The 12,894-nt window shown below is 43.9% G+C and overlaps 1 protein-coding gene across 1 annotated transcript; it reads left to right on the top strand.

Annotated features, from left to right (window-relative positions):
* Nucleotides 1-5,535: 5,535 nt before the first annotated feature.
* On the top strand, nucleotides 5,536-10,040 carry snrnp35 (small nuclear ribonucleoprotein 35 (U11/U12)). Its single transcript, XM_060832306.1, has 2 exons — nucleotides 5,536-5,655; nucleotides 8,590-10,040. The coding sequence occupies exon 2, from the start codon at nucleotides 8,594-8,596 to the stop codon at nucleotides 9,377-9,379; it is 786 nt and encodes a 261-aa protein (XP_060688289.1). The 5' UTR covers nucleotides 5,536-5,655; nucleotides 8,590-8,593; the 3' UTR covers nucleotides 9,380-10,040.
* Nucleotides 10,041-12,894: the final 2,854 nt, after the last annotated feature.

Here is a 12,894-nt window from a genome sequence, read left to right as displayed (position 1 = left end):
GAGATGCATTATTATTTAGCTGGGAAATAGGTTTTGCAGTGACTTAACAGTTACAAGGATGAGGTCGGGGACAGGACTTGTTCAAATGTGGGCCATATTTAACTAGACCAGAGGAGTGACTGCCATTTCACTGTTTCACCTTGACTGAGAAGGTCATGGAATATCTGAAGAAAAGCAAAGACCTGTAACCAGCACAGAGCAGCACCTGATTCCAAATGTGGACCTGAAAGTCCTCTTGAATTCTGCAAATGAGAGGAGGAAGTTTCTTTTCCTTCAGGGTTGGAGGAGGCCACTCATCCAGATTAAGCAAAGCTGGATGGGCTAGTTGACAGACAGAAGCCAGAAAATGGTATTTACAAACTGGGACTCTGGCTGAAATAATTCCACAAAGGCTGGTATCTTCTCACCAAGTCACCCTTTATTTGCACATGGAGAGTTCCTGACATTGATCCAGCTTCCTTCAAGCCAGCTCTCAAAGTAAACAGAACTGCTGATACTCCTGTTTATTTTTTTTTGGTGGAACTCCATTACGTTTACTTTGAACTAATACAGCACCAAATGTGTATGTTTAGGTCCAAAGCAATTGAGCAATGCATGAAAATAATTATCCAAATAAGATGTCAATCAGGGAAGCATTTTTCCAAGCTCAATGCCAATAATGGCTATTGGTTTATACATTTCTCCCCAGAGTCATAGGAATTGACACTTCTGTTTATATCTGCCAGCCAGGACTACCAGATAAATGGCTCCGATCAAGGAACTCATATTTTATGAGGTCTACCTGGTTGATCTTGTTACATATGCCTCAATTCTCAGCATAGGCTTCGAGATATTCACTCCAGCAGATACAACACATGAGAAATCTGAGGATGAATGCTGTTCCTAAATATGGGAAGAGGATTTGGACAGGCCATTCTGACACTCAGAATGGTTCAGGACCTGTAAATGTTAAGTTTTTTTTAATGAATATAGGAGCAAGCACCACAGAAATGCCATTTATATCTTTATTTCCTTAGAAGACAAACATTGTCATAATGCCTGGACAGTGCAAAGACTGTCGGCAGATTCCTTATCTTCACATTATCACCACCATGGAGGAAGAGGTCGTGAACATCTCCAGGGTTGTAGAATGAAAGATCATTGGGAAATGTGGAATGTGCAATCATGGTGGAAATTGTGCTCGGAAAATGGAATGCATTCACTAAGAGGAATGGAATGCATTGCATTCCACCCTGTCTGACAGCAAATTGAAACCAAGTCACATTGAAAAGTTTCAGTTCTGCAGACATTACAGCTCTCCAAGCCTAGCTCCATTATTATTTTGTATATCTCTCACATGTGCTGAGCTTAAAAAAGGAAACCAGTTCCTTCACCCTCACTATCCCATGCATTTAGGTAGTGTGGCTATAGTGTGGACTGAAGCATAAGTATACAGGACAAATGCTAGAGATAGGATCAACTGTGTTCAGTCCCTCTTGAAAGACAGAGAGACAAAGTCCTGCTTAGGTGAGCACAGAGTTTTGATCTACTCCTCAATCAACTCCAAGAACCAGCCCTTTTCTCATTACATTTTTCCATGCATGTATAGGGTACACATTACCTCCCCTTTTACCTCCTCACTACCCATCATAGAAGAACCTGAGCACTCCTTTCAGGTGAATCAGCAATTTATGCATTTTATATTTGCTGTTCAAATGTGGTCATTTCCACATTGGGAAGACCAATGATTCGATGCAGATTGCGCAGCTACTTTGAAGTACACCCATTTTCAATCTGGAAATTTGATCCTGAGCTTCTGGTGACTGTCATTTTAATCTTGTACCTTGTTCACATGCTGACATTCCTGTCCTCTGTCTGCTACACTATACCAGTGAAACTCAATATAAGATTGAGGAACAGCATGTCACTTTTCAATTATACATTTTATATCATTCTGGACTTTGCACTGAGTTCAACTATTTCAAGCCATAATCTCTGCCCCCCATTGTTTTACTTGTCAGTTTTGGTTTTTCTCTTATTTTTGCTTTCAGTTAGCACAGTCCCAGGTATGGCTTTTGTTAATTTGTTTACTTTTTGCCCTATCCTCATTAACTTTGGTCACAGCAAACTTTCATTTCGGTCATTCTTTCTCCACTGTATCACTGACCTTCCTCTTGTCATTAATACAACTCAAAACCAAATACATTCCTAAAATTTTCCATTTCCTGATGAAAGGTCCCTAACTGAAACATTGTGCTCAATCATTGACCTCAACAGAGGTCTAAGCAACATGGGTTTTTGAGGATTTGTGATAGATTGGACAAGATGCCAGGCTGACCTCAACTTTGGGAGAATCTCACCACTTTTTATGCTTTTGATGAGCAGTGTGGGGAATTAAGGGAGATTATTGATGGTTAAAACCTTATTAACGGCCTAACTCACCTCATTAATATTAAGCTTTCTATCTGACCAAACATGCCAAACAAGCTAATCATTGAGAAAGCTTGACATGGAAATCAGAGTGGGAACCTGGTAGATTCATCTCACCATTTGATCCATAGGACCTCTTTGTAGTGTAGTACCAAACAGCATCTCAGGACACAATCCACAAGCACCAGCTACACGGACCCCTCATCCTCAGATATTGTTTACTAGCATTTGCTAACCTCATAATATCCTGGCTGCTCTCCAATTTACTTGCAGGATTCTCCAAAAGCACAGACCTGCATTGCAGGATTACAAGTAACTTGCTCTGAAAGGCTGCTGTAAGGACACTTTGTAAACATGGACAGGGACTCAGCTCATAGATGCCCCAGGCTGCATTTAATGGCTGCTCAATTGTTCTCTTAAGGCCTCACACTGATGTCTGCACTACCTATGATTTCCATACCTTGCTGTGCCAATTAGTGCAGTCACACATCCATACAAGATTGTCCACAGTCAGTCATGCAATCGGGGTGTTCGCTGTCAGGGGTCTATTGAAAGACAGTGAGTATGGGGAGTGAGTCATGGTCAGTCCTGTAGCTGTATAGTTGCCAGTCTGGGGCAGTTAGGCTAATGTGGGCTGGATGATATACAGCCATCTGTCAGGCAGCTAGACACTTCTCATCCATGTCTGTCCTATTTGGTTGTTGGAGAAGGTGGGCCATGGTCGGTTCGTCATGTCTGTCCACAAAAACTAAGGGAAAGCAGGGTAGTAGGAGAAGACGACAAGTTATTCTTCAAGACTGGGGACTGCAGAGTGAGCAGGAGCAGTAGATAATGACTGTTAAGGGGGGGATATGCTAAAGCATTGATGGGAAGGGGATTACATAGGAAAATGCTTTGTCCAGTCAGGAACAGGGTGGGAAAGTGTATGATCATGGTTACTTCATATGCCCATGGCTGGGAAGGGGGAAAGATGGGCAGTGGAAGCTCCTGAAAATAGGTTGGATAGGAACATGGGGAGGTGTGAAGCCTTGGATGCTGCCTAACCTGCTGTGCTTCCTTTGATGCTGCCTAACCTGCTGTGCTTCCTTGGATGCTGCCTAACCTGCTGTGCTTTAACCAGCAACACATTTTCAGGTCTGAAGCCTGTAGGGTTCATGAGAGGGGACTAATAGGTTGGGGACTTGCCATCACATACAACCTGGAAACCACTGGCTATGCCCACTGTCACCTTTCACCATGCTGAAAATCGAGAGTGCAACAGAGAAGAAAATGGCTACAAGATGTTTCTACTTGTGGGAGGGAGGGAACAGAAGATCCAGTGTTTGAGGGTACTTAAAGGGAGACATGACTCACAATGATACACTGTATAGGATACACATCTGCAGGATTCTTAATCTCTGGTCAACCTAATTCACTAGGTAAAACATCCACCAATATCATTTATTGCATCCGTTGCTCCTGATGCGGTCTCCTCTACATTGGGGAGACTGGACGCCTCCTAGCAGATCGCTTTAGGGAACATCTCCGGGACACCCGCACCAATCAACCCCACTGCCCTGTGGCCCAACATTTCAACACCCCCTCCCACTCTGCCGAGGACATGCAGGTCCTGGGCCTCCTCCACCGCCGCTCCCTCACCACTCGACGCCTGAAGGAAGGATGCCTCATCTTCCGCCTCAGAACATTTCAACCCCGTGGCATCAATGTGGATTTCCCCAGTTTCCTCATTTCCCCTTCCCCCACCTCACCCCAGCTCCAACCTTCCAGTTCAGTACCGTCCCCATGACCTGTCCTACCTGCCTAACTTCCTTTCCATCTATTCACTCCACCCTCCTTTCTGACCTATCACCTTCATGCCCACCCCCTCCACCCATTGTACTCTTTACTACCTTCCCCCACCCTCTTCTCTGACCAGCACCTCCATCCCTACCCCAATTCACCTATTGTACTCTATGCTACTTTCTGTCCACCCCCACCCCCTCTCATTTATCTCTCCACTCTGCAGGCACCCTGCCTCTATTCCTAGTGAAGGGCTTTTGCCCGAAATGTCAATTTTCCTGCTCCTCGGATGCTGCCTGACCTGCTGTGCTTTTCCAGCACCACTCTAATCTCGACAACCCAATTCACTGCCTTCCTGTTTGCTGTCTCAGAAATTATTGGCCAACTCATTCACAACAACACTTTTTGATGTAAAGGCCAAGAAAAGAATAAGGACAGAATAAAGACAGAGATTGCTGGAAAAGCTTGGCAGGTCAGGCAGCATCTGTGGAGCAAAATCAAAGTTAACGTTTCAGGCTGAGTGGCTCTTCCTCAGAATGATGTTAGCTGGGAAATTGTCAGTTTGTATGAAGAAGATAGGGGAGGGGGTAAGGAGAAAAAGATCGGTGGGGATATAGAGGCCAAGGAGAGAGAAGCACAGATGGACGGATGAAGGAGTGGACAGTGATCTGGCTGGGAGGGTGAATAGCTGTTAATGGGGACTGTTAGGGGCTGACAATAGGTAGCGTGTAATGGCAGTCAGTGTGATAACAAGGTGCCTGCCTGGCACCCTCTCCTCATTCCTGATGAAGGGCTTATGCCAGAAACGTCGAATTTCCTGTTCCTTGGATGCTGCCTGACCTGCTGTGCTTTAACCAGCAACACATTTTCAACTGTGATAACAAGGCCTGGTGTGCGTGATTCTGCCAGATCTGCTGAGATTTTCCAGCAATTTCTCTTTTTGTTTTCGATTCAAAAGATCGAGTTTGCAGTGAAAGAATCAGACATTGTCCCTGGGAGAGACAATGGAGCCCAGGCCGGGATGGAGAGGGGGAGGGGGAGGGGAAGGGGGAGAGGGGGGGAGGGGGAGGGGGGAGGGGAGGGGGAGGGGGAGAGGGGGAGGGGAATGGGGGGAGGGGGAGGGGGAGAGGGGGGGGGGAGGGGGGGAGGGGGAGGGGGAAGGGGGGGGGAGAGGGGGAGGGGGAGAGGGGGAGGGGGAGAGGGGGGGGGGGGGAGGGGGAGAGGGGAGGGGGAGAGGGGGAGGGGGGGGGAGGGGGGAAGGGGAGGGGAATGGGGGGAGAGGGGGAGGGGAAGGGGAGAGGAGGAAAAAGGTCGGAACTTGTGTTTGCAGCCACACGGAACCTGAAGAAGCCGGAGCACTAAGCGGGAAGGAGCGGAAGTAGCTGGCGCTTGTGGCCCCGGTGTACTGGGTTTATTGTACAGCGGGGTGATGAGATAATGATTCACTAACGCGGTGGGGAACGGCAGGTCAGTTTCTTCCTTTGATTTGTTTAACTTGTTGTGAAGGGGCTGGGATTTTAATGTGAAATTTCCTCCCGGTTGTTCTCCTGTGTTTGAGTTTGGACAACGGGAACGGATTCACCCACAGCCCCGGCCCCGGTGACTCGGTTCAGCCCGGTCCCGGTGACTCGGTTCAGCCCGGTCCCCGGTGACTCGGTTCAGCCCGGCCCCCGGTGACTCGGTTCAGCCCCGGCCCCCGGTGACTCGGTTCAGCCCGGCCCCCGGTGACTCGGTTCAGCCCGGTCCCGGTGACTCCAGCAGGAATCTGTCCTGAAAACAACAAATGCTGGAGACTATAGTGGGTCAGATGGCGTCCGTGAAGGGAGAGCACGCTAACGATTCGAGTCCAGATGACTCCCCATCAGAGCAGGAATCGTGCCTTGACCATATTTTCCTGCACAGCCCAGTCTGGTGGGATCATTGCTCCCAAAGGAGTAAAGAGACTCCTCCCAGTTACTACAGTACTTGAAAAAGAATAATGCTGGACTCGAAACTTTAATTCTGTTCCTCTCTCCACAGCTGCTGCCAGTCATGCTGATGTTTTTTTTTAGTACCTTTTCATTTAAGATTTCAAGCATACGCAGTATTTTACTTTTATATTTCTTAATACTGAATCAGCATTTAAGCTGAGTTCGCTGATTTGAGCGGTGACATTACAATTAGTCTTAATGGACGAGATTAGAAAGCGGGAAATTACTCAGAATTATCGATCATTTAATTGGTTTCAGCTAGAAGTTAGCACTTCTGGTGATCAAGCTGAGTTGTGATGCTTACTGTGTGCTAGCACAAAATCTAGGGAAGCTATTGGACGACAAATATCCATTAGATGATGCTTCATGCCTATGGATATCGACTTCTGTGTGTGTCTGTACTTCTAAGAGAGCGGTGTAGAAAGTGAAGGAAACAGGAGTTAACAAGAAAAATCCTCATTAAGATGAAATAATGTTGCATTGCTAAACATTCAGATTTCTTAATTCAGCTGCCACTGAATTTTGAATAATTATTTTCTGTAGAATTTTAACCAATTGCTTATGTTTTTGAAAAAAGATGGAGAAAAATGTGAGCGCTTTATCCATTGAGTTTTGCATTCATAATGTTTTGGAACTGATGACTACGTGAATATTGCTGTCAATTGAACTGCAGTGCCATCTAATGTCATGTATCAAAAGTTAAAATAACAAATGCTGTAGTAAAAATTACACTAATCTGAAATTGGTTATAAATCTGAAAAACAAATACAGAAAGAATTTAAATATCTGACCATGATCCCAAACTAAACTAGTCCCACCTGCCTGCTCCTGACTCACATCGCTCCAAACCTTTTCAATTCATCTACTTATCCAAATGGCTTTTAAATGTAATTGTACCCGCATCAACACTTCCTCAGGAAGTTCATACCACACGCAAACCATCCTTTGTATAAAAAAATTTGTCCCTCGTCTTTTTTTTTTAAATCTCTTCTCTCACCTTAAAAATGTGGCCCATACATAGTCTTGATGGTTTCACTGATTGCCTCATTGTTATGTCTAGGTAAGCAAATCCATACAGATGTCCAGCATTTATAGTGGTTTGTATCTGCCGCTTCCGGTTGTCAGTTCTGGAGGAAACAACACAGAAACGCTTCACAAGAGGCTCCCAAGCACTGAGGATGTCACCTAGACAGGGGACGAAACGTCTGTAACACAAATTCCCAGTTCGGCGAACAGAACCACCACAACGAGCACCCGAGCTACATATCTTCTCACAAACTGTGCCAGATACTTTTTAACTACCCTGTCTATATGTGACGTAAACTTTGAAGAATTATGTACCTGCACTCCTAGCTCCCTCTGTTCTACAACACTTCCCAAGACCCTGCCATAAATTGTATAAACCCTACCTTAGTTTGTTGCACCAAAATGCAATACTTTTCATTTATTCAGATGAACTCCATTTGCTATTTTTCACCTCATTGACCCATTTGATCAAGAACCCTTTGTAATCATAGTAGACAGTTAAGAAGGTTTTCTATGCCACCAATTTTGATATTGTCTGCAAACTTACTAACCATGCCTTCTATATTCCCATCCAAATCATTTATATAAATGTCAAATAAGAGGACCCAAAACCAATCCCTGTGGAACGCCATTGGTGACAAGCCTCCAGTCTGAAAAACAACCATCAGTCTATCTCCTGCTGTTAAGCCAAATATGTTTCCAACAGGCAAACTCACCCTGAATCCCAAGTGACCTAACTTTACTAATTAATCTACCATGTGGAACACTGTTGAAGTGTATTTCCCAGGACAGTTCCAAATTTGTAGATAAGTATATCAGTTTGTAATTGTTATATATTACCCCACAAATATTCAATTATTTTAGTGAATGATATATGCAGCAACACGTTGTGAATTCATAAAAGCAGCCCCTTCAAGCACAGCAGCTGGTGGAAAACAATTGTTTCAAACGGATCCTCGATGCTTACAGTAAACTGAACTGCTGATGACCGGTGTCTCGCTTTTGAACTTTGGTCCAGTTTCAGTGGATGCTGCAACTGATCATTGCTTTGGAGTTGGAGAAGTGGGAAAAAATAGCCAACATTTCTGCTTATTGTTTATTTCAGTGACTGACCTGACTAGACAGTATGTTGGTCTTGTGAGAAAAATATTGGCCTCAGCTATGAAACTTAAACTGCATTTGAATCCAGGTTCAGATATGTGAACTGGCTAATGCAGTAAGCAGTTATTCTATCAGCACTGATGCTGTTTGCTCCTATTCAGACCCGATTTCTCAGACCTGGATCTTGAGTACAAGAGCTGTGATTGAGAGTGACACTCAACTGTACTAGATTGTGATAAAGGAAACACGTAAAAAAAGAAGTTCTGCTTTCTCGTGATTTCATTCACATTTGTTTGTGTTTCAGAACAATGAATGACATTTGGACTCCTATTGCAAAGCAGTACAACCCATTAAAAGCTGGAAGCATTGATGGCACTGACGAGGAACCCCATGACCGAGCTGTGTCAAGGGCAATTGCAGCCAAGTACAGACCCAACAAAGGAGTATTCGGAGACCCCCATCTGACACTCTTTGTTGCCAGACTAAATCCCCAGACATCTGAGGAGAAGCTCAAAGACACGTTTTCTAGATTTGGGGATATCCGCAGACTGAGACTTGTGCGCGATATTGTCACCGGCTTTTCCAAATGCTATGGCTTCATTGAATACAAGGATGAGCGTTCATTGTTAAAGGCACATCGGGACAGCAATAAATTAGTGATAGACCAGAATGAAATATTTGTAGATTTTGAATTAGAACGCACTTTGAAAGGATGGGTCCCTCGGAGACTTGGAGGGGGATTAGGTGGTAAAAAAGAATCTGGCCAACTACGGTTTGGTGGGCGAGATCGTCCATTTAGGAAACCTATCAGTCTGCCAGCATTGAAGGCAGAACTATATACAGAGGGGCAAGCAGACAAACTAGATAGATCAAGTTCCAGAGAACTATCGAGGGATAGCCGGCAGTGGGAGAGAGGTCGAGACTGGGAAAGGCGAAGGGAAAGAGACCAGAGAGGTGAGGAAGGACAAAAACGTAATGGAGATAGAGCACGATACAGAAGTAGAGAAAGAGATCATAAACGACAAAGAGATGAAGATCGACATAAAGAGGAAGATGGACACCAATGGAGAAACAGGCATAAAACTCGACGATAGAAGCTGTACCAGGAGTTTACCTTCCTAGTGAAAGTAAAACAATCTTTTTAGGCTCTCTTGCATCAAACGTTTGAATTATTTTTACAGTACAATGGAAATATAAAGTAACTGGAGTGCAGAAAGAACCACAACTTGCTGATAAGCTATGTTATTTGAGACCAAAGATTATTTCAGTTCTGTGAAGGTTTGCTTTTCCTAACGAAAAAAATCAAATGTGGTGTCAGTTTTTCTCAACAGTCCTCTGCTTTTTGCTTTGCTCCTAGGATACCATCCACCCCCTAGGTCTTCTCAACTGTTTGCTCTTGAAGGACTCTAGAATGTTTTAGATGGTCTGTCTTCACCTAGCATCCACAAATGGTTAACAGTCCAGTGTGGCCAAACAATAGTGCTCAAAAGCAGGAACTATAAGCTGTACCCAACCAGCTCAAGAAAACTAAAATTAATTGTGACAGTTCAAGTGTTGCAGGTGTACTGATGATACTGAATAACATATTCCTGATCAGTAATAAGTTGTATATTAAGCTGATGAATCGTATAGAAATTCATTTATTTTCATCAGCACTAGCAATTCTCACTGAAGCAGCAGATTAATAGTTTTGTACTAACATGCTGATTTGGTTTCACGGAGAGCAAATTTTATAATTTTGTACATTGTCAAATTTAAATAAAACCTGTTCAATTTGAACAACTGTAATGTGAGCATCTGTATTACAAATTTTTTTCCAGATGTTTTCTATCTTTAATTAAAGTCGAATATCAGTGGTATTTCCATAAATCAGTTGAACATTTCCTTGCTCGAAGATCCAGCTGTGACCTCTCTTTATTAGGAAGCTATCCAACAGCTGCTTGAAATTGCTTTTGCATCTACTGTTCCTCAATTTCTCTGTGCCTTTGTTGCACGGTAGCCTGCAAGGTCACAATCCCCTTTGTGACTGGATCATTAGGTCACTTCGAATGAACCAGTATCAGGAATACAGAAATAGAACAGGTCCTTAGTAATGTGAACAGTCAGCATTTGCACCACACTTTGAAGTCCTCCATACAGTGGGATATGGAAGGCTCTGAAAGGTGGACCATTTAATGATTCTACATGGATATTTGACATGGGGACCTTTTTATTCTGAATGTAGCACAAGCCAGTTTGTGCAAATACAACAGGAGATTGTGTTATTTGATTACTAGACAGAACCATGGTGAGACTTTAAGCTCCAACAGAGAGGGCAAGCACAAAAAGGCAAGGCTGGGTTGCTGTGAGCATTGAATTGCATAAACAAAGGAGTCTTGAGTTGCATCTTGGTCCAAGCTATGAGATTTGATTTGATTTGACTTACTATTGTCATGTACTGAGACAGTGATGCATATTGTGTGCTAACCAGACAAATCAGACCTCACTTAAGTGCATCAGTGTAATAGAACAGAATGTAGAACATAGTGTTATGGCTACAGAAAAAACAAGAGAATGGTCAACTCTCACATGTGAGAGGTCCATTCATAAGTCTAATAGCAGCAGGGAAGAAGCTTCATAAATCTGCCTATCACCTGTATACAAAATGTTGTGGCAGCAACATACTGAAGAAGTACGCTGCGAAGTGCAGAATTTAAATGCAGATCCATCTTCCAAATATATTGGAGATGAGCCACAAGGGTATTGGGAGGCTGATGTGTGTCGATTCAAACATATCTGGACAGTTACTATCTTGGGAACGTACCAAGAAACATTGGTGACTGAAGTTCAGGTTGGAGGAATAATTATGAGGTGGAGTCACCAAGTAACCACTCTTAATTTAATGTAGTAATTGTAACAATTGGGTTTCTATCTAATGGGTGGGAGAATGTAAAAGTGCATATAAATGAGGTGAGATTAGCTAATAGTAAGATGCATGCATATAGGCCTCTAGCTACTCATTAGTGAGACCTTCATCTCACTTCAACACTTGTGGTTGAATCTTGCCTTTTTTTTGGCTAGTACAAGTTAAATCCAGTTTGATGAAGTAAATCTCTCTACAAGGCTGTGGGTTTTCTCTAATAGGGTTTGCCCAGTGACTCAAAACTCAGTGGAGATCCAAGAATAGAGCAGCATCCAAGGCACCGCCACCCTCTATGAAAGGCCATTGTGAACATTGATGAGCACTAGTAGTCCAGATAGGGGAAAATCCCTGTCCTGCTTTGAGGGTGTACTGCTGGATGAAGTGATAACTTGTGTTTCCCAAGAACCAGCAGAAGCCACAATATCAGACCACTCCAGTCAGTGTTGAAGCAATATAACCCATTTGGAAGAATGTATTGCGCTGTATGAAAAAGGTGAATATCTTTCACCACCCTGCCAGTGTGCCACCATGACCTCCAATTCTATCTCATTCTACCTCTGCTATTCCCACCTAGACTCTCGCTCTACCATCCATTATTGCCTGCAACATCTTCTGCACCCAAATTCACCCGCCCCAAATTGCAGCACCACAAAACCTACTGCTGCATATTCACTTGCTCAGGAAACCTCCCCATTTGTACCAACAGTAATAGCTGTGCCACTCACCCTATCTTACATAATATCTACTCTTCTCCCAGAAGCAAACCAGCCAGCATTAGGGCAGGAAAAGAATCCTAAATAATTGCCCAGAGCAGGGTATAGACTGGCATTCAAGGCTGTGTTTGATTTACTGTGCCTGGAACCAATGAGAGATTATCTCCCTCAACTGGACTGAGGCCTGCTGAATACTGTGGCAAACTGGTTTTAAGGCAGTGTGAAATAGCATAGTAAGCCAGAAGTAAAATGAGCCAATCATTCAGGATGAAGAGACAAAGCACAAAAAAAAGGTAAGGTGAGGCACAGATTTTGAGAGCATCTAGAATAGGCAGAGAATGATTGAGCGCTATGAAAGTAAACGATCAGCCCAGAAATGAGACTTGGTCTAGCGCATGACCTAAGCATGTGTCTTTGAGCAGACGATGTTCTTGCTATAGCATTTCAATGATAGGGATTGCTGGTGCTACCTGAGGTAAAGTGTGCAGAAATATCCTGGAACTGAACTGGAGATGTGCAGGGTGGATGTCAGTGCCAAAGTCAGTGAACTTGAGGTTCCTGTGGACCATATCCTGAAATGGAGATGTCTTTTTTTATTATTTATTTTTGTGGGATGTGGGTAATGCTGGCTGGCCTTGAGAAGGTGATGGTGAGCTACCTTCTTGAACTGCTGCAATCCACCTGCTGTGGGTTGACCCACAATGCCACTAGGGAGGGAATTCCAGGATTTTGACTCAGTGACAGTGAAGGAATAGAGATACATTTCCAAGTCAGAATGGTGAGTGCTTGGAAAGGAACGTGAAGATGATGGTGTTCTCATCTATTTACTGCCCTTGTTCTTCTAGATGGAAGTAGTTGTGGGTTTGGAAGGTGCTGTCTGAGGATCTTTGGTGAATTTCTGCAGTGCATCTTGTAGGTAGTACACACTGCTGCTACTGAGCATTGATGGTGGAGGGAGTGGATGCTTGTGCATGCAGTGCCAATCATGCGGGCT

This window comes from Hemiscyllium ocellatum, chromosome 11, assembly GCF_020745735.1.
Source record: "Hemiscyllium ocellatum isolate sHemOce1 chromosome 11, sHemOce1.pat.X.cur, whole genome shotgun sequence".
In the NCBI taxonomy this organism is placed as follows: domain Eukaryota; kingdom Metazoa; phylum Chordata; class Chondrichthyes; order Orectolobiformes; family Hemiscylliidae; genus Hemiscyllium; species Hemiscyllium ocellatum.
The sequence above is the reverse complement of the archived record's forward strand: the minus strand, read 5'-3'. Positions and strand labels throughout refer to the sequence as shown.

Coding starts and splice junctions, on each gene's coding strand:
- snrnp35 (XM_060832306.1), top strand. CDS start 8,594: ATGAATGACATTTGGACTCCTATTGCAAAGCAGTACAACCCATTAAAA.